Consider the following 22225-nt stretch of genomic DNA (forward strand, 5'->3'; position numbering starts at 1 on the left):
TCTCTTTCATTCAGCAGGTCATCATGCTCCCAAAATCTGTTTGTTATTGAATTAGATCGTAGCTGAGCTCTTCTATCTACCCACTTTCATTCCATCCCCATCTTTCTCCCAAAAAAGGCAATTTGGTTTATTAAACCTTCAATTGACTCACAGTTTCAATTAGTTGGGGGTGTTGTTCAAAATTTCCACCATCCTCTGTGTAAAGAAATATTCCCAACATCATCTGAACAGTTTAAGGTTCTCTGCCTTGTTCTGGATTTTTCCGCCAAGGAAATAATTTCTCTTTATGCACTGTCAGTTCCTTTGATCATCTTAGCTCCTTGCTGGATGGATCTCTTCAGAACAAAAAAAGCCGTGATAATCTCGAGTTTTGTTTTACTGAGAATCCTCGATGAAGAGCCAAGAGTTTGTAGTACACCACCAAAGTTGAAGAGCAGAAATGTAGTGTATTTGACACCAATCTATATAGCTTGAATAGAAAGCTCAGTTTCCAATCCTTAAATACCAATTCCCATCTGTAATTTGAAACCTATTAACCACTCACACTGCCTGCCAAAACATGATTATTGAATCCAACATGCTTTGATATAATAAGGCACTGCATGGATTCGACTTTTACAGCTTAACACCCTGTTGTATTTACTAGGAAATCCAACAAAGGACTCTGAGAGCAAACAGTCTTGATGGGCTGAATGGCTTCTTCTATGTCAAAAGATAATAATAATATGGGCTCCAATACTGACTGGCCCCCTTCTCATTATTTCTTCCTAAATTTTACCGTAATCTGTGTTTATTTGTTCTGCTAGGTAAAATATCATAACGCCTAGGGCAATATTTCTTCCTCAATATGTGGCATCAAAAACTAATAAAAAGGTTACACAAACTGCAATGTACAGTTGGATCTTGCCATGATGACTAGTTGTGTTTAATTATGTAGCAGCAGTTTTGACATTTCAAAGTATTTCACTGTATGCATTTTTCTGAGAAGGCACAATGTAAAAACAATCCTTTTTCTTCTCCTGACTAAAAATAGTCTCTGCAATGAAGAGGTTAGGTTCTTGTTGAAGTGCATGCTTAGGAATTATGAAAAAAAAACATGATTGGAGATGTATCAAGCGCTGTCACCCTCAGCATGATACCTAGTTGTGTTCCATTTAATTATCCTTTCACCAAATTCTTTCTGCTTTGCTGAAGAAAACTGTCGTGTGTGGTGGATGGGATCAGAGATCTGAAGAAAGCTGCACTTTAATTTTCCTGCATCGTTGCCTTGCTCTGTTGCACAATTGGCTGGATTTCTCTGGTCTTGAGCAGAGCAGTCCAGGGAAAACCATTGTTTGTGGGGTGGGAGTGGTCCTTATTCTGACAGGCAGCAAGATCCCACAACAACTAACACATTATTGAAATGTGCTGTAATTTCTGAACACATAGCTCTGAGATCAGTGAAACTGGTGGTACCGGAATGAATGTGTCGAAGAGTCAGAGAGAGATACAGCACAGACACAGGCCCTTCAGCCCACTGAATTCGAGCTGATCATCAAACACCCATTTACACTAACTCTACACTAATCCCAATTTATTCTCCCCACATTCTCATCTATTCCCCCAGATTCTACCCCTCACCTACAAACCACGGGCAATTTACAGTGGCCTATTAACCTCCCAACTGGCATGTAAACAGAACACTGAAAGAGCTCAGCGGGTCAAGCAACATCTGTGGAGGCAGACGTGAATGCCGACGTTCTGTGTCGAGACCCCGCAGCAGTCTTGAGAAACGTCAACCTACATCTTCTGTCTCCACAGATGCTGCTCGACCTACTGAGTTCTACCAGCGTTCTGATTTTTGTTCCAGATTCCAGCGTCTGCGGTCTCTTTTGCCTTTTACCAACTGGCACACCTTTGGGATGTGGGAATGGCAGAAATCTGGGAATGATATGCACTTGTATACATATGCCAGGGCGGGAAGCTAATTAGTGGAGGAGATTCACCAAGGGAGAGAATGTAAGAGCAATGATCTGAATGAAAGAGAGCTGACACACACACGCACACTCTGACAAGGGAAATGGACACACAAGGCATTCCGCAGATGCTGGAATCTGGATTAATACCCAAAAAATGCTGGAGGAACTCAGCAGGTCAGGCAGCATCTATAGAGGGAAATAAACAGTCGATGTTTGGGGCCGAGACCCTTCATCAGGACTGGAAGGGAAGAGGGCAGAAGCCAGAATAAGAAGGTGGGGGGAGGGGGAGGAGCACACTCAGGCAGGGGAGAGGTGAGTCCAGGTGAGAGGGAGAAGGTAGTGGGTGGGGGAGAGGGGGAAGATGTAATAAGCTGAGAGGTGATGGGTAGAAGTGGCCAAGGGCTGAAGAAGAAGGAATCCGGTAGGAGAGGGCAGTGGACCATGGAATAAAGGATGGGGGAGGGGAGGAGAGGAGATGGGCAGGTCATCAAGGTGGGGGAAGGGAGTCACAGGAATAAGGGAAGATAAAGGAGTGGGTAGGGGGGAGTAAAAGAAGGGGAGGGGTTACTGGAAGTCAGAGAAATCGATGTTAAGGCCATCAGGTTGGAGACTCCCAAGGCAGGATATGAGATGTTGTTCCTCCAACCAGTGTCTGGCCTCAACATGGCAGTAGACAACATGGCAACGGGGAAATGGATAGCCAGGAAGCTTTGACAATTTTTTCTTGGCCTGTGCAGGGATGCTGTGCCTGGCTACAGCACAGTTTACTGGCTAACTACCACATGTGATATCACATTTGACCACTCTGCACTACAATGGACTTGGTTTTTATTTTGTTCTAATTGTGTTCTTTCTTGTAAAATTTCTGTATAATTTATATGTTTCTTGTGAATGATGCTGTGTGCCTGTGATGCTGCTGCAAGTAACTTTTTCATTGCACCTGTGCATACATGTACTTGTGCACATGGCAATAAACTCAACTTTAACTTTGACATGTTATAAGCTCTGCTTTAACATCAGTGAAAGTTCAGTTATAGTGGGAATATAATCATTGACCTGCTAAAGAAGTAAATCTGGCTTAAAAACAGGAAATGCAGGTAACACTCAGCAGATCTTGCAGCATCTGTAGCAGCTGTCTTCGACCAGAAGTGCTAACCTTGTTTCTATTTCAACAGATGCTGCCCGACCTGCTGAGTGTTTCCAGAATTTTCTGGTTTTATTTCAGGTTTCCAGCATTTGTAGTTTCTTTGTTTGATTTTCAAGTAAACCTGACTCAGATTTCCTTAGACCAAAGTCAAGAGAAGAGGGTGGGATGAACAGATACAGTCAGCCGCTCCATAAAAGGATGGAGAGGATGCTTCCTTCAGTGGGAGAGCCCAGGATCCGAGGGCGCAGCCTCAGAATAAAGGGACGTCCCTTTAAAACTGAGATGAGGAGGAATTTCTTCAGCCAGAGGGTGGTGAATCTGTGGAATTCATTCCCACAGAGGGCTGTGGAAACCAAGCCATTGGGTGTACTTAAGGCAGAGATTGATAGGTTCTTGATTGGCTAAGGGGGTTAAGGGTTACAGGGAGAAGGCTGGAGAATGGGGTCGAAAAAAAATCAACCATGCTTGAATGGTGGAGCAGACTCGATGGGCCAAATGGCCTAATTCTGTTCCTATACCTTATGGTCTCGTGGAATATTATGGCTAGACAGGGTAGTGGTCCAATGCTACTGTACCTGTGCTGGGGATGAAGATCACCCTGGAATTTAATGCCATATGATATCATTACCACTCGAAAACATGGCGTTTTGAATGATGTATACACAGTACTTTCTGGAAGAACATAAGATTATTTCCTGCATAAACTCACTGCAAAGCACTCATCTCAAAAGCAACCCACTTTTTGATGAAACACTCTTGGACATTTCAACAATGCAATCGGGCACCAATAAATTTCTTTATATTTTTTCTTTTAATGCTTACAGACTCAAAGGCCATTGAGATCCATTGAACTCTGCCATCCTTCACTCCAACAGCGCCGTGAGACAGCTGTCCAGGAAGCAGGTTGGGCTCCGGAATGCTCTTGCACTCGGGATGTAACATTTGCAAGAAGGTAGAAACGCTGTAACCTACGGCACAAGAAGAACTCGATATTACCTACGAGCAAGCCTTCACAAACCGACACAAAAATTACACTTTAAGGTCTGCAGCAGGCAAGACATTTTGCTGGCTCATCACTTTGATTTCAGAGAAAGAGGCTGGCTGTCTGGTGCCTCAGTGGCAATCCTTGTATGATCCAGCTGTTGATTCTTGGATTGTTCCAGCATACCCTGTGCAAAATTTGGGAGGCAGGGCAGCTAAAAGGATGCCAGGTTGTAAACTTATGAAGAACATATTCTGGTTCATTCAGCATATCACATAAAATTAGGGTAGACCAAGGGCAGCACGGTGGCACAGCTGGTAGAGATGCTGCCTCACAGCGCCAGAGACCTGGGTTCAATCCTGACCTCTGGTGCTCTCTGTGTGGAGTTTGCACGTTCTCCCTGTGACCTCATGGGTTTCCTCCAGGAGCTCTGGTTTCCTCCCACATCCCAAAGATGCGTGGGTTGGTAGGTTGATTGGCCGCTGTAAGTTATGTGTAGGTGAGCGGTAGCATCTGGGGAGTTGATGAGAATGTGGGGAGAATAAAATGGGATTAGTGTAAATGGTTGGTGTGGACTCAATGGGCCGAAGGGCCTGTTTTTGTGCTATCTCTCTCCATGACAGTCTGTATCACAATATTTATATTCTCCTGGGAGAGATTAAAAAAAGAGAACCTCCAAGACACATTTGAGGGAAGAACTCTCAGGAGTTTTACTTGATCTCACCATTCCCAGAATAGAGATTTCTTTTAGGAAATCTCTCTAGCCTACTTTCTGCAAAAAATGAGAGCTAACACAACTAAGATTGAGGCTAACTCACTCCTCATTACCTATTAACTTGAGTGTCAAGAATCATCCAAACGTCCTTCATCCATCTCTAATATTTTCATAACAAATATGTTTTGAAATAAAGTGAAGTAAGACATTTATTTTCTGTATTAAACTTCCCCAACTTGTCTGCAGTGGTGACCAGGAGGTTAATCTTTAATTCTGGTACAATTTGCGAGGGGTGGTGATCCTCCTTGGTATCGGCTGACAGGGGGAAACCTGTCAAACAGGCACTTCGACTAAAAAGGCTGTCTTTGTACCACAGGTGCAACAAACACAAAATACTGGAGGAACCCAGCAGGTCAGGCAGCATCTATGGAGGGAAATGAACAGTCGATGTTTCGGGCCGAGATCCTTCATCAGGACAGGAAAAGAAGAGGGCAGAAGCCAGAATAAAAGGGGAGGAGGGGGAGTACAAGCTGACAGGTGACAGGTGAGGCCAGGTGAGAGGGGGAAGGTGGGTGGGTGGGGGGGGGGGAAGTGGGAATGGTGTGAGAAGCTGGGAGGGGATAGATGGAAGAGGGAAAGGGCTGAAGAAGAAGGAATTTGATAGGGGAGGACAGTGGACCATGGAATAAAGGGAAGGAGATGGGCAGGTCGTGAGTCCGGGGGAGGGGAAAGAGAAGGGGTAAAGGAGCCACAGGAATGAGGGAAGACAAAGGGGACGGGTTACAGGAAATTAGAGAGATCGATGTCGTCATGTTGGGGACTTTTTTTAAATTCCAAAATAAACTTTATTCATCATAAAAACAAACTATATACAACAATAAAACAGTGCAAACCTTTACATTTGTGTTCGGATCAACCACTAGTGTTACCTTCTTAAATAAAAACCACAGCACCGATGCCACTCGTGTGGCTCCCTGGGGGGGGCTACCCAATCCCATATTTACAAGATTTAAGGGGCTTTCTCGCCTGACCCTGCCCTTCCCTCTCCTGTGGCAGAAGAACCCCAAACTGTCGTCCTTCCCCGCCGAGCCCTTGCGTTGGGTGCACCCAGCTTCAGTGCGTCCCTCAGCACGTACTCCGGCAGCCTGGAATGTACCAGTCGGCAGCATTCCCCTACGGACGTCTCGCAGTGCTGGGAGACCAACAAGTTTCGGGCAGACCAAAGGGCGTCTTTCACCAAGTTGATGACCTTCCAGCAGCAGTTGATGTCCGTCTCTGTGTGCGTCCCCGGGAACAGCCCGTAGATCAGAGAATCCTCTGCTACACAGCTGCTGGGGCTCCTCCTCGCAAACCCACAGCCTGCAAAGAGTTGGGCGACTGTCTCGTCCCCACTTGGGGACGTTTGTTTTATTCAAAATAAACTTTATTCATAATAGAAGACAAACTATATACAATTACAAAACAGTGCAAACCTTTACATTCTTGTACAGATCATTCATTAGTGTTACCTTTTTATATATATAAACTACCAAGACGGAATATGAGGTGTCACTCCTCCAATTGTGTTTCCTTTGTACCACTGAGCTGCATTTTATAGAACTATCCCAATGCACTATTTCAAAGAAGGGCAGTGACATTCTTACGATGTCATGGTAAATACTTATTCTTCAACCAACTTCACTAAAAGCAGGCCATCATGTCACTAACATGACTATTTATCACCTCCGTCTGCGCACAAATATGCTGCTGTGTTTCCTACTTTTGAATGCACACTTCAAATACACTTCTCTGTCTGTAAAGCACTTTTGGATGACCTAAGATTGTGAAAGGTGCAATTGAAATTTGTCTTTCTTTTCGGATAAAAAAGATCTATACATCACATGGAGCCTATATTCTTGTTAAAAATGACTGCAAAGTGAATGCCTATTTTACTCAAAGATTTGCAGTGATTGAATCTGAGCAATTAAAGTGAATGCATTGCTGCCGGTGAAGGAAAATGTATGAAGCAATTACAAGGATATTGGTGAATAGGTGACCTCTGTTCATAGCTCATTCGACCCATCATTAATGTGAATACTGCCTGAAACTGCTGTTTATCCTGAGGCATTTATTCAAAGCAGCTGTCAAATGCTTTGAAAATCTACTTTGGGCTTTTATGCAGTCAGGATGCTTAAAGATTTTTATTTTAGAAGAAAAGTTCACTCACCACATCCTGACTAAATACTCCCAGTGAAACTGATTCTGGGAAGTTGTCTAAGTGACCTTGTTAAAACGCCTAGGAATCAATCAATTTTAATGCTGACAGAAGCGTGAAACTCCAGCAGCCTCCAATCAATACAGCTACGTGCCAAACAGCAATTTATTGCTTGTGCATTTTATTCCAGTTCGAGGATGTAATAAACTTGTTTGCTGCTAAGGCTGATGCCCTATCATACAATAATCCAATTATTAACGATGAAAACAAATGGTCAATCACAGCTTCCAAAATGGATCTGCACTTTAAACATCAATGGGAACCAAGGAAAGAGTTTGCAATAAAAAAATTGCATTCCATGCACTGGATGCAGCCATGTGGGATGAGTAGGGTGCTGGAGGGGAGGAGGTGCAGAGTGAGAGCCATCTGCTGGCCATGTGCGTGCAAGTGAAGTTCATGCAATTGGAGTCCAGCCATGTCCACCATACACATGGCGAGAACTTCATGCAGATGCGACAAGCATTAGGGCAAAGCCAGTTCTGTGGTTGGTTTTTCGATGAAAAAGCATCACATAGCGCACACAAAGTCTGCAATAAACCTTCTAGGTTATTAAGTAAGAAATTAATAATGTTTCCATTCCAAACTTTTGTAGAAAAAATAAAATTCCTCTCTTAGTTTGTTGTAAGTTTCATTGTAAAATGTAAAGGATGTAAGTTCATGATGATCTCCATGCCAATTCACCTTGCTCTCTGTTCCATTGAGCTCACTGCCTTCTGGTCTTCAGAATTATTATCACTGACATATGACGTGAAATTTGTTGTTTTGCGGCACCAGTACAGTGCAAAGACATAAAAATATATAAATTACAAAAATAAATAAATAGTGAAAAAAATAAAGGAATAATGAGGCAATGTTCATGGGTCATTCAGAAATCCGATGGTGGAGATCTCCCTCTTGTAACCACATTCTTGGCCACCATGCTGACCCCGTGGCTTCCCTGCTTCTGTCTCTATCAGACAGGCCCATCTCTCATCACTTCTGTGTCTCACTCTCTACCCACATCCCTCTCTCAACCTTACCACACTTCCTTACGACATAGAAGGAAGCTACTTTGGCTCATTGAGCCCATCAATACCAGCTCACACGGCAATCCCATTCACCACTAATTTTCCCAATAATCTATTCTCCAACATTCCCATCAACTCCTCCCCACATTTTGCCCCTGAGCAACACCCTGGTGACAATTGGCAGTGGATAATTAACCTGCCAAGCTGCACACCTTTGGGATGTGGGAAGAAGCTTTAGCACCCGGAGGAAACCCACCAGCTCACAGGAAGAATGTGAAAACTCCATCCAGTCAGTGCCAGAGGTCAGGATTGAACCCAGGTCACCGGAGCTGTGAGGCTGCAGCTCTACTAGCTGTGCCACTGTGCCATCTGAACTTTCCCTCAATTCCTGAAGAAACTTACTCCCATTAATTTGCATCACTCCTTCCAGAATCTCAGCTGTCTGACGTTTGGTTCTCTGTTTGCTGTTTCATTGCACCTATCGATCTGCTCAAACAAGTTCTTGTTTCCACCTTTAACACCGTGGTCCTCATTCAAACCATTACTCACATGCAACATGAGTACTCAAACCAGTACTCACAACAGGTACAGTAGTGCAGTGGTTAACGTAACGCTTTACAGCGCCAGCGACCCGGGTTCAATTCCGGCAGCTGTCTGTAAGGAGTTTGTACGTTCTCCCCGTGTCTGCATGGGTTTCCTCCAGGTGCTCCAGTTTCCTCCCACTTTCCAAAGACGTACGGGTTAGGAAGTACGGGTTAGGAAGTTGTGGGCATTCTATGTTGGTGCCGGAAGCGTGGCGACACTTGTGGGCTGCCCGCAGAACACTCTACGCAAAAAGATGTATTTCACTGTGTGTTTTGATGTACATGTGACTAAAAAAGATACCTTATTTGCTGCTCCCTTAACTCCAAGGGACATTGATTTTAATTGATTCGCTTGACAGCCGCTTCAGTCTTTAACCATGAAGTCTGCTGGACCATGTGAATCACTACTGTCCATTAATACTGGTTACCACTCCAGGGTCATCCTCATAGATCTGTCAACCCAATGACAGCACTAATGCCCAGAGCTTTTCCGGCTATCTCTGAGGAAGTCCCGGCTTCTAGCGCTAGATTGCTTTTCATCGGCAGTGGATGCCCCAGGAGTAGTTTGATCTTTGGAGATACAAGAGACTGCAGATGCTGGAATCTGGAGCAAGAAATGAGCTGCTGGAGGAACTCAGGAGGTCAGGCAGCGTCTGTGGAGGGAAACGGACGTTCGACATTTTGGGTTGAGGCACTCGGTCCAGATGAAGGGTCCTGACCTGAAATGTCGACTGTCTACAGATGCTGCCTGACCCACTGCGTTCCTCCAGCAGCTTGTAGCTTGATTCTCCACAGGCTTCCCATCCCTCAGGTTGGAAAGCCTGCCTGTTGGTCTAAATCTGTTGCAAGTACAGCCCCATTTTAATGAACGGGAGGAATTGGCCGCTGGGAGAAAGGCAAGTAATTACTTTTTTATTATTTAACTGATTTTTAATTATCTAAATTGACTTTTAGTGTACCCTTTCAGTGTTTGAAATGAAAAATAAATTTTTAAAACGATATTTTTATTTTTAATGTGTGTCTGATGTTATTCAACATTTGCCAGTATCAGAGATATGAGCCTGGGGTAGGGCCTTAATGATTGCCAAAGCCACTCGGAGGTGGCAGGAGCTGGGCTCCCAGCGGAAGACTGCCCGGGGCCACACTAGAACAAATGACACGGCCAAAGGACAGGAGGCCAATAATCTGGAGCAAAGCAAGACCTAATCAATTGCAAACTCTTGGCTCTTTTTGAACCTCTCTCCCAGTGTCCGCTCCACATCCACCTCCAGAAATGAGCATTCCAGGACTTCTTTGTTACTAAGGTCAGCCTCTTCCCTTAGCTTAGAGTGCAAAACTTCCAGTATCTTTTCTACCCTCAGCTCCATTTCTCCATGCAGTTTCTCTTCTATCACCTCTCACGCCCTCCAAACTCATCTTGCCCTGCACCTTCAGACCTATCCACACTCAGCTTCCCTCCTAATCCCTTCGGCAGCTGTCTGCTCAGAAATTTAGATGGAGAAAATTCAGTTGCACTAAGTTTTTTGGGTGAATAGTGCATAAAGTGAGGCTTTGTGCATGGTTTGCAATGTTTGCTCATTTCCTGGTGATATACTGATTTCTGAAAAATTGTACCATGCACTTCCCGCCGTGATTCACCCTTTGCTGATGTCACTTCCCTAATAATATGCAACTTTTCCTTACCTCTCCCTTCCTGATCCCTTCCGCACATTTTTCCGCATCGTAGGTGTTCATCTAGACACTGTGTATTGAATGGACAAAAATATTTCTTCAAACAAACCCATTGATCACCAGTTCCCTTCCCTGGTCACTTTCCCTTGCATAAGTCTGGCACTCAATTGAACTATTTGTAATATATCATTGAGATCATCGTTGATCACAATTGGACCACACAGTCCTGCCGTCACTAGGACCATCTCCACGACTATAATCTCTCCTGACACAGCACCTGCCTCAGCTCATCTGCAGCTGAAAACGTCATTCACATGCTTTTGCCGGGTTCAGTCCTGACTTCAGGTGCTGTCTGTGTGGAGTTTGCACATTCTCTCTGTGACACTGTGGCTTTTCCCAGGTGCTCTGGTTTCCTCCCACATTCCAAAGACAAGTGAGTTGGCAGGTTAACTGGTCACTGTAACTTGCTCCCGATGCGTATCTGAGTGGTACAATGTGGGAGGAATTGATGGGAATGTGAGGAAAATAAAATGGGATCAGAGAAAATGGGTGGTTGATGGTTTGCACAGACTCAGTGGGCCGAATGGTCTGTGTTGCATGACTCGATGTCTCCATAACATTTAGTCTTGGTCATTCCAATGCTGGAGTGGCTAGCCTCCCTTTTCCTACTCATGGAGAACTCAAGGTCATCCAACCTCTGTTTCCTATTTACATGGTGTGAGACAGGGGTCTCAAACTTTTCACAAACAGAAATGCAAATTTCAATGGCTTAACCTCTCTCCACTTTGAACTAGAATTTTAAATTGATAGCTCAAACACCCACTGCAAAAAATGGTCTGGTTTCATCACCAAACCCTTCAGAATTGTAAAAATTTCTACTGAATCTTTGCCTGCCTCACATCCTATAGATTCCCATTCCAGGGAAACCTGTGGCTCACAATCTCTATGGCTTTAACCCCATCTCAAAGGAGTATCAAAACTCAGTAGTTCAGACTGTGTCCTGATTATTGAACTGTACAAAGTTATTACCTCTACAATTCATATTCTTCATTGGATGAATTTGCTTAATTGAAAAACTACACGAAACTGTGCATTCAATGTGTTTTGCATGATTACAGTTTCAGGGCATACATATTAAGATCGATATAGTAGCAAACTGGTTGTAAAGTTGTGACAAATTGCTGAAAATAACTTGGCCGCAGGTTCTCTCTGCTGCTCTCAGTTTCTGGGTTTCACTGACAGAAAAACAGAGGAAGGAGCGATACAAAAGAGAAATAGATGGGGTAGGAAGGGATGAACAGATTATGAACATGTCAAATCAGCAACAAGCAAGCTACTGGAGGAACTCAGTGGGTCAGGCAGCATCTATGGAGGGAAATTGACAGTCGGCGTTTCGGGTCGAAACCTTTTATCTGCTCCAGATGAAGGGTCTCGACCCAAAACGTCAACTGTCCATTTCCCTCCACAGATGTTGTCTGACCCGCTGAGTTTCTCCAGCATTTTGCTTGTTGCTCCAGATTCCAACATCTACAGTCTCTTGTGTCCCTATCAAATCAGCATGCAGAAAGAAGGTGAGCTGGTTCATCGAGACTGCCCCAACCATAGCTGCCATGATATCCTGATCAGATCCGTTCTCTATTATTGGGGCTCCCCATTTTCCATGTCCACAGGTCCATTAATCTCCTGCACTGTTCAGTTATTTTATAGACTGGTTGTGTGCTGCACCAATAAGCTGCCCCAGCTGAGTCATACACAGGGTAGCGATTGGCTGTGAATGCATTCTTCTCTTACCAGAAGGTAAACATTGAGCTCCTCCTGGCTTCACCAGCTCTGGGTTACTGCCAATGGCCTTGCAAATCTTACACAGATTCCCAATTTCTTGGAACAGGTCGAAGCTCTCATCATAGATGACACTGCCCTTTCAGGAGAGAAAGAGAGAGAAACAGGTGAAAAAGAAACCTGTCTCATTGCAAAATTAAGCCATAGAGATAAAAAAGAGATAGAAGACTACAACGCACACTGAATAGAAGTGACAGAAAGGCAGTTATGTACCATATCTCCTATCACATGGTTATCCTGTTTCCGTGTGCGATTCACTCCCAGAATCCCAAAGACAACGAAGACCATGGCTCCCGTGTCCACCAAAGGGCGGACAGCTGGTTTTCCGCAACCGTCATTCATGCAGGGGTTGAAGTCAAAAGTTGGGGTCTCTTCAACATTGGATACAGAGAAAGCTAAGTAAGAACACATTGTTAAATGTGGACATGGAAAATTTTGTATTAATGAAACAAATATTCTACAGACGTTAAACATCATTTTGTGTGAAGTACAAGAACACAAGTACACAGGAACAGGAAAAGGCCATTGGGGCCATCAAGTCTGCCTCATAATCAAAGACCCCACCCACCCGGGTCATTCTCTCTTCTCTCCTCTCCCATCAGGTTGAAGGTACAGGAGCCTGAGGGCACGTACCACCAGGCTTAAGGACAGCTTCTACCCCACTATGATAAGACTATTGAATGGTTCCTTATACGATGAGATGGACTCTGACCTCACAATCTACCTTGTTGTGACCTTGCACCTTATTGCACTGCACTTTCTTTGTAGCTGTGACACTTTACTCTGTACTGTTATTGTTTTTACCTGTACTACCTCAATGTAACTGCACTGTGTAATGAATTGACCTGTACGATCAGTATGCAAGACAAGTTTTTCACTGTACCTTTGTACAAGTGACAATAATAAACCAATACCAACCAATACCAATAACAATTCAATATGATCATGCTGGTCTCAGCTCCTCCAGTTCCAGTTCAACTGTGCCATTTCCCTATAACCATGAATTCCTTGATCTTTCACATATTTATCTATCTCCACCTTAACTATATTTAATGAGCTGCCCTCTACCACCCTTGGGGACAGAGAATTCCAGAGGTTCAACACTTCAACACCCTCTGAGAGAAGAACCATAGAACCATACAGCACAAAACAGGCCCTTCGGCCCACCATGTTGTGCCGTCCATGAAGATTGCCTCTTCTTATTTGTTAAGAAAGGAATTTTCTTTCATTTGATTTTCCTTCACGCTACTGGTCCTTGGGCAATAGACTTGTCTCCAAGTAGTCATAGCAAGCTTACTGCAATATTCTCAGGCATACCTCCAGACCTTCTGCACTAATGATGGTCCACAGACGTAATTCAAAAGTGTTTTACGTGTCACTCTTAATCCCCATGTCTGTTTCTCACTATTCTCCATCCTCAATATTTAATCTACTCCTCTGTAGTCAAGTCGTATTGGGATTACAGAAACCTAAACAATTGTCTCTCGTCTCCTTCAGGGAATTCCCAGCTTGTTCAATGTACTCTTAGATTGGAAGAGGAACCAAGAATATTAGTGGCAGTGAGTAATGGCAGGGGGTAGCTCCAGCCATTTATTCATTTCTGGGAATCAGGGCCATTGTTACTGAGGCCAGCATTTATTGCCTATCCCTAATTGCCATTGAGACTGGCGGTGAACAGTCTTATGAACTGCAGCAGTCCTTTGAATGAAAGTATTCCCACAGTGATATTGAGGAGGAAGTTCCAGGATTTAGACCCAGTGATGATGAAGCAATGTGGCTTGAGGGGAACCAACCTTTGAGGGCGATGGTGTTCCCATGTGCCCGAAGCACTTGTCCATTTAGTGACAGGATTGGGAGCTGCTTTGGTGAGCAGCTGCAGGGCACCTTGTGTGACGGTGGGGAAGGGAGCAAATAGTTAGGGTGGCGGATGAGGTACCAATTGTATGGGCTGCTTTATCTTGGATGGTGACAGGTTTCTTGAGAGTTGTTAGAGCTGTACTCATTCAGGCAGGTGGGGAATGGTGTTTTGTGCCATGTTGAAAAGCTTTTGGGGCGTTGAAAGACGATTCACTCTTCGGTCCCTTGGGGTCAGTAAATGAGGTGGAATAGGGAATCATCACCTTTCATGTGGAAGCTGCCAAGGGGCCGAAGCATGTTGAGAATTCGAAGGGAACAAGGCTGGATGGAAAGGTAAGGATGTTATAATCTTGATCTTGCCTGAGAATTCCTCACGGATACTCAGGAAATTCTCCCCCTGTTTATAATATTAGATCGATGCCCCCTTCTGTATTTTTCCCCTTTTCAAAGTTCCAGTTTTAAGCACATTTACAAAATTCCCTGTATATTTTGCTTCTTTTCTTAAAGTATTGCAAGTATTTCCTCAGAACCCATGGTTTAATTTGGCTCATTGTTTGTAACTCAAACCAGTGTAGGACTTATACTGTGAATAGTAGGCTACTAGGGAGTGTAATGGAACAGAGGGACCTAGGAGTACAAGTGCGTAGTTCGTTGAAAGCGGCATCACAGGTAGACAGGATGGTGAAAAAAGCGTTTAGTAGGCTGGCCTTCGTCAGCCAGGGCACCGAGTATAGGAGTTGGGACATTATGTTGCAGTTGTACAAGTCATTGGTGAGGCCGCACTTGGAGCACCGCGTACAGTTTTGGTCACCCTGTTACAGGAAAGATGTGGTTAAACTGGAAAGAGTGCGGAAAAGATTTATGAGGACGTTGCCAGGACTAGAAGGCCTGAGTTATAGGGAGAGGTTGGCCAGGCTGGGTCTTTATTCCTCAGAACTTAGGAGAATGAGGGGTGACCTTAGAGAAAGGTTTAAAATTATGAGAGGCATAGATAAGGTGGACGGTAACAGTCTTTTCCCCAGGGTAGGGGAGCCCAAAACTAGGGGGCATAGGTTTAGGGTGTGAGGGGAAAGATTTAAAAGGGACCTGAGGGGCAACTTTTTCACACATGGAAAGAGCTGCCAGTGGAAGTGGGTGAGGCAGGTACATTTAAGAAGCACTTGGATAGGTACATGGAGGGGTGGAGCTTAGAAGGATATGGGCTGAACACAGGAAATTGGGACTAGCGTGGACGAGTCAGCATGGACTCATTGGGCTGAAGGGCCTGTATCCATGCTATATTGTTCTATGACTATATAAATTTCTTAACATTACACAGTGAGTTCATGTCACTGTACCTGACCCTGACATGTCAGGGATTGCTCTTTGCTCATTCTGATGATTGGAGCTATGGGCAGGGAGATCCATTATCTGACTGGTAGTTCCCTTTACCAACCAATCTGTGACCTTTACCACCCAATCCCTGCATCAATTTTTCAATTGATAATGAAGGCAGCAAATGTAAGCTATTCAAGAATAGGAGCTGTGCCAGATCAGGTTGCTCATCTAACACACATTTTGGCTAAAAATGGTCATTGAAATGTTGTCAGAAATGAGAATCTTGACCTTTTTTGCTCCTGTCTGCATCATGCTTACAGAGATTGTTGACACAACTCAGAAACTACAATTACTGAGATTATCGAAATGGCACACTCTGGGTGTCAAACAGACAATCTCTGGAACAGCAAAATGCACCAGAGACAATCTCTGGTGTCTGAGGAGTGACAGGGCTGCGGACAAACAGAGATTGTGGAGTATTTCTACATTTCCAGCATCTGCAGTTTTTAAAAACATTTCATTTATTGACTGATTGCCACTTCTCTTCCACGAATGCTAACCTTGAAGTAATTATGCTTCCCTTTCTGACAGCATCTTTGCCTGTCCTGTTTTGCCTTATTCACCTGCAGTGGCTTCTGTATCCCTTCTTGTCTTCAATAAAGAGCTGATGTTCTTTCTCTTAAACTGCCCTCATTTCGCAACTTGTACATTCTCCCACTCGCTCTCTCTCTCTAACTCCCCTCATCATATTATTGACCAAATGACTTCATCTACAGCTTATCCCAAACCAATCCTGGATTTACCCTCGAAGGAATATTCCCTGTGTCCAGTCTATTCCTCCCCCACCTCTGCAGTTAAAACTAACTTATTGTTTTCTCTTTCTCAGTTCTGACAAGGGATCTTCAACCTGAAGTATTTTTTCACAGATGCTGCCTGACTTGCTGAGGATATCTAGCATTTTCTGATTTTATTTCAGATTTCCAGCATCTGCAGTTTTTTGATTCTAATTTAATAGTGAAATATATACTTTTAAGTCTGGCTTCAGTACTTCAAATACAAGCATCTTGGACCTTCCTTTAATCCAATACTTCATCCGTCCTGCTGAAAAGGCAAGGTACTCCTCTACCTGATGTTCAACCTACCTTTCTTGTAGGGGACGTAGAAATACCCTTGATTGGGGCCATTGGGTCCTCCACTAAGAATACAGCCAGGAGGTGCCAGGCAGATCCGACTGTGATAGGGAGCCTTCCTCAGCTGGGCATAGTACAGCTTCCTACAGGAATCAGAAGTTAAACTGAGAGACTAACTTGGAATCTATTCAAATATTTAATTTCAGGAGATGAAATGACTGCTTTGTACTGCAATTATCTTGTTTAACTCTTCAATAAGGCACCAATAGACTTGGTCAAAACAGAGAATTCCTGTGGTGCAACAAAGGAAATATTCTCTTCTATCTTTTTTAATTAGATAATAGCTCTTTCACCACACTGTTGATTGGTGTGGATATATTTGTATTTTCGCTAGAAGAAATGCAGATGTTGAAGTTGGTTGTTGATTTGATCTCACGTTGGCTTAAGCTTTCAGCGACTGTGAAGTATAATGCCCATTTGGTAGTGTCCATTAAGCCATTTGGGCTCATCCTATCATGGACATCCCCTTTCTTTGACATGTCCCTCCCCCGCTTTCTCTCCTACTGAAAACTAATTTGTATCTCTCTCTTTCTCAGTTCAGACACAGACTGTCCACTGTGTCTCTTTCCGTTGATGCTGCCTAATCTGCTGAGATTTTCCAGCATTTTCTGTTTTATCAGAAACTTCCAATATCTCTGAGCCTCTTTGCTGAGTCACACAGATCAAGAGTTCTAGATGATTATTCCCCTGTTGGTAGTTAGTCACTTTCGGTCAGGGTGTGATGGCATCTGCCAGTGTTTGGGAGCAGGCTACAAATGAAGGCAGAGTCACTGGGTTGAAGTTGAGAACAAATAGCCACTATGGCCACCTCAGTGTCCTTTATTTGCAAGGATTATTGTGGGGTCATTGAGGAGAAAGATAGGATTGAGCTGAACTGTGATGCCACACATTGCTTGGGCTCTTGAATGGTTATCTTCAGAGTGCGACTCTGTGGAATCAGTTCTAGTGGAAAAATACCAGATAAAATTATAAATTGCCTTGAGACTGTTAATACATGGGAAGTGGATACTTTAGTAGAATACAACACTGCCCTGCCAGAAAGAGAATTCATCTTCAAATCCATTTTTTATGCATAGGCAGAATGTTGTTAGTTGTAATCTTTGTCCAGTCTTGATTCCAAGTCTTTGTGGATGGTTTCCAGAACAAAACTGTCTGAAACTCAATGTTGAACTCAATGGCCCATTTCTTCCACAGAGGTCATAAGCATGGTTCGGTCAAGTAGAGGCAACATTCCTAATCCATGCTGGACTTCAGTGGATGTAAAAAGTGGCAGAGGCTCTGTTATCACTGATTTTCCTTACTTTATATACAGCACTTCTTCACAGAACAAAAAACAAACTGCTGAAGGAACTCAGCGGGTTGAGCAGCATCTGTGAGGGGAAAGGAATTGTTGATGTTTCAGATGGAGACCCTGCACCCGGACTGTCCTGATGCAGGACTTCGACCTGAAGTGTCGACAATTCCTTTCCCTCCACAAATGCTGCCTGACCTGCTGAGTTCCTCCAGCAGTTTTTTTTTGCTCCAGATTCCAGCATCTGCAATCTCTTGTGTCTTCATTTTACTTCTTCAGAGGCTTTACTTCTCCAGATGCTTTGCAAATAACAGCAGGAACATGGGAACAACTGTGGGCATGTTTTGTCATTTGATTAAACCATGTTTGTTCTGAAGCCCAACTCCATCCACTCAGCCCCGTCTGAAAACTCAATTCTCTTTCTCGCTCCACACTGATGAATATTTCCGGCGTCTTCTGTTTTTATTCCATCCACTCAGCTCAGTTCCATATCCCTTTGTATCCCTGCTCAGTAAAAACCCATTCATCTCAGTTTTGAAATTTTCACGACCCATTGTGTGAAGAAGTGCTTCCTAACTATGACACTCCAGTGTTAAGAACTATGCTGACTTCTTTCTAATTTAAATTCTTTCTAATCAAATCTTTCAATCACCTTAAAATATCTCACACAAAGGAACAGAAGTACACTGGTACCCTGCATAATGTTATACTGCAGAGCACTGATTCATTGTAACACCCTGGGTCCTCCAGTCCGAACCCTCACAGTTATATCCCCTGCTGCACTCTCAAAAAGCCATCTGCTCCGGCTGCACACTAGTGCTGGGAACCTGGAGTGAATCCTGCTCTCTGCTTGGGCGCCCACAGCAATGAATCACCCCATGGATCGCTTTGGAGAGGTTGGCCGTGAGGTAGCCTGATGTTGGAGGAGCTGAACAAGCAGTGTGGCCACTCAGTGTTGAGTGTGTGCTGTTGCTGGGGACTGGTCTGTGCATTGATGAAACAGCTGGATCCTACGGTCTCCCTTATCATCTCCTGTTGGAAGTGATGGACGTCGCTTTGGGCTGGGAAGAGCTACGCAACTAAGAGAGGGACACAGCAGATTCCATCATACCCAACAGAGTACAGGTCTTCCCCAGGTAACGGACGCCCAACCTATGTACAGCTATACGTACGAAGGAGCTTTTGGGAATCTGATGGGATGGATTTTCTGGCTGCTGCGGGCACCTTCTGTGGGTGGGAACGGGGGATTTCTGTGTGCCTTCTCTCCCACCCACCACCCACCCCAACTGGAACAGCAATAATCGGGATGGGGTTAAACCAAGGGAGCTGCGAGCACCGAGCAGCTCACTCCGTGAGTCAGTGAGGCCAGTGGTGGCTACACTTCCCACGTCTGCTCGCTCTCCCGTCACTGCTGATCCTCTCCCAAACACCGTTGTTGTTTGTTCCTGACTGACAAACGGTTCTCAGGAACAAACCCTGTAAGCGATTCAGTCCCTTAAACCAGAAAGTTCAGGGCTGATCTATATTTTAATTATTAACCTTCCTGGGTTCCATAACTCTGTTGGGGAATTCAATTGGACAAATTAAGTTAAGATGCAGATATTAATCTTCAAGGCTTCAAGTAATAAATGAGGCTTTTGCCTGATCTTTCAACTTACTGAGTGTGATGTTGCTCTGTTGCTGATGCATAGAAATGGAAATCGAACTTCCAGCCTTTCCTAACATTGCAGGATAATGATGTGATCATCCACTTCCTTGGACACTTGGGGCTTGGCAACCCAACAGTTGAGGAGCACACAGTCAGCTTCTTTGTGAAGTTGCCGTAGGGCACTGTGTAAACCTTGGAAGTGGAGAGAGGGCTCAACAGTTAACAATAACATGAAAAAAATTGCATTAATTTAGGATGCTTTGCAGAAGAGAGCAATCAAACAAAATGGAGAATGAGCCATCGTGGTGGGTCTTAAGATCACAAGATCACAAGACAATCACAAGATCTTAAAGGAAAAGGGTGAGACAGAAAGAAAGGAAGGTGTAAAGAAAGAATTCAGGACAGAATTAACCTTATCAGAAACCAGTCAAAAAGAGGACAAGATGTATTGAAATTCAGCAACAAAATTTCTACTTTCCCATCCTCAGTTACTGGTTTATACTGGGCCAGGCCTCCATAACTGCCAGCTAAACTGAGGTAACCTATTCCAGTGACATAGTTCATGCCACTGAGGGAAATGGCAGGCTATTTTACCATGAGAGGCCATTCCTAATCAATGTCTATGTCTACGTACCTTCCAACTTAAGTCACATGACTGCTGTTGAGAATTTGAGACCAATTGTGGAATCAACTGTCAGCAGACTGTAGTCTGAACTTGGGGCCTGCCTGCTCAGTAATACCCAGTTCTGCATGAGACTGTGTGCTAACCTGCTGACTTATAATTCATTGGGAAAATCATATTGATGATGTAACTGCATAGAATTTACAGCACAGGAACAGACCATTCGGCCCATCTGGTTCATGTTTACATCAATTTGAGCATTGGCTATGCTCTCTAACTCTGTCAGCATATCTTCTGCCCCTTTCACATGAACTTGTTCTGCTTCTCATCAAATGTATGTTATTTATTATCATTGCTCCTTGTAATAATGAAGGTGGCACAATGGCACGGTAGGTTCTGGGTTTCCACTGGGTGCTCTGGTTACCTCCCACCTCCCAAAGATGTGCTGGTTGCTTAATTAGCCCTGTAAATTACCCTTTAGTACAGAAAAAGAATCAAAGGGAGTTGATTGCGCATGTGAGAGAGACACTAAGTTGCAGGGCTACGAGGAAATGAGGGGGAATTGGGACTGATGGGATTGCTCTTCTGGCACCGACATATACTTGATGGGCTGAATAGCCTCCTTCTGTGCTGTGACATGTAAATAAATTCCACATTCCAACCAACCTTAGAGTAAAAAGCTTCTCTTGAATTCCATATTGTATTTACTAATGACTGTCATATTTACAACCCCACATTATGGTCTCTCCAATAAGCTTCTGTATATCTACCCTGTCTCCAGGAAGTCATCCCCCTCTTTTCATGAAATCATTTCCAGTTGAAGACATGGTCTGAGGTAGGCTTGTCCTCTTGCAGTCATTGCCAAGAAATAATTTTAGTGAATTCAGAATCCCTTTGGCAGGAACTTACTTTGAATGATGGGATCTCTCCATTCCTCATAGACAGGAGGTGCCATGGCGATGGAACAGAGGGATCCAGAGAAAATCTGTAAATTGTGGGTTGCACATCATCTTCATACTTTGTGATATACACGGTCCACAGACCATCTGAGGAAAATAACAAGCATAATGAGGGTTAAAGGCAATGAATCAAAATTCAACATGTATCTCCAATTTCCCTGCTTGTCCTGCTATCATAGATCTTCCTTGCCGTTTGAAGTGTTTGGAGATGAATTTCTATAAGGGGCAGTGATAGAATCATTGTGTGACTCAGTTGGTAGAATGAAGAGAGAAAGCTTACCCGCCAAGAGGGAGCTTCCCCATGTCTGTGCACATGAGGAGCACCTGCCTACATATGGAGGGTTTGCCCGGTGATGAAGGTCTGCCCTCAGAAGGAAGAGTTTGCCTGACGGAAGTGTGACTGCCCATCCGTGCAATTTCTATGTCAGGCACACATCAAGATACATTGTTCCCTATGTAGGGCTCCTTTTCGACCACTGGGGTGAAAATTAGACCACTTTATCCTGGGAGCATCCAATACTCCTTAGACAACTAGACCAATGTAGTACAGTACCAGACTGAGAGCCCAGTATGAGCAGTTCTATTTGCCCCCCTATCCTCCGCACTCCATTCCATGGTATTCCCGATCTCGAGACCTCCCTATCTTGTCACTTCTGCATGGCCAAGTTAGATTCCAACTCCTCAACCTCCTGGCTGGCTAATCCCTGACCCTCTCACACATCAATCTCCTACAGCTTAACCAGCAGTACCTGAGAGCTCTGATCATCACCATACAACATGGAGCCCATTGAGTCCATGCTAGCTTTCAGAGGAACCCCATAAATCTGATCCCCTCACTTATTTCCCCATAACCTATCCTCTCTCATATGCCCATCAACTGGTTCTCTTTCATCCACCCACTATAACTTACAGCGGCTGATTGACCTATCTCTCCGGGCAGTGGGAGGAAACTGGAGCACCTGGAGGAAGCTGAAGCGGTCGCAGGGAGAATGTGAAAACTCTGCACAGGCAGCACCCGAGGTCAGGATCAAACCCAGGTCACTGGAGTTATAAGGCAGCAGTTCTACTAGCTGTGCTACTATGCTGCCCTCAACATGTTTTCCCCACCCCCAGCAACTGGCCATGGACACAATTGCTAACCCTAGCTCCAACTAAGTTTACAACTTTTGACAACCCTCCCTTCC

General features: G+C 44.2%; 1 protein-coding gene across 2 annotated transcripts in view; it reads right to left on the bottom strand.

Moving 5' to 3' along the window:
• The window catches only part of disp3 (dispatched RND transporter family member 3), a 434497-nt gene that overhangs the window by 19138 nt on the left and 393134 nt on the right, over positions 1-22225 (bottom strand). The window contains exons 14-19 of one of the 2 annotated variants that reach the window (XM_052039586.1): positions 20992-21128; positions 19471-19652; positions 16474-16604; positions 12371-12552; positions 12110-12236; positions 3928-4073 (exon numbers count right to left, since the gene is read on the bottom strand). In XM_052039586.1, coding sequence (XP_051895546.1) covers positions 3928-4073; positions 12110-12236; positions 12371-12552; positions 16474-16604; positions 19471-19652; positions 20992-21128 — 905 coding nt within the window. The remainder of the gene's footprint in view (positions 1-3927; positions 4074-12109; positions 12237-12370; positions 12553-16473; positions 16605-19470; positions 19653-20991; positions 21129-22225) is intronic. The other variant, XM_052039587.1, reaches the window with a different exon arrangement.

The sequence above is a fragment of the Pristis pectinata genome, chromosome 26 (genome assembly GCF_009764475.1).
Source record: "Pristis pectinata isolate sPriPec2 chromosome 26, sPriPec2.1.pri, whole genome shotgun sequence".
NCBI classification, from domain to species: Eukaryota; Metazoa; Chordata; class Chondrichthyes; order Rhinopristiformes; family Pristidae; genus Pristis; species Pristis pectinata.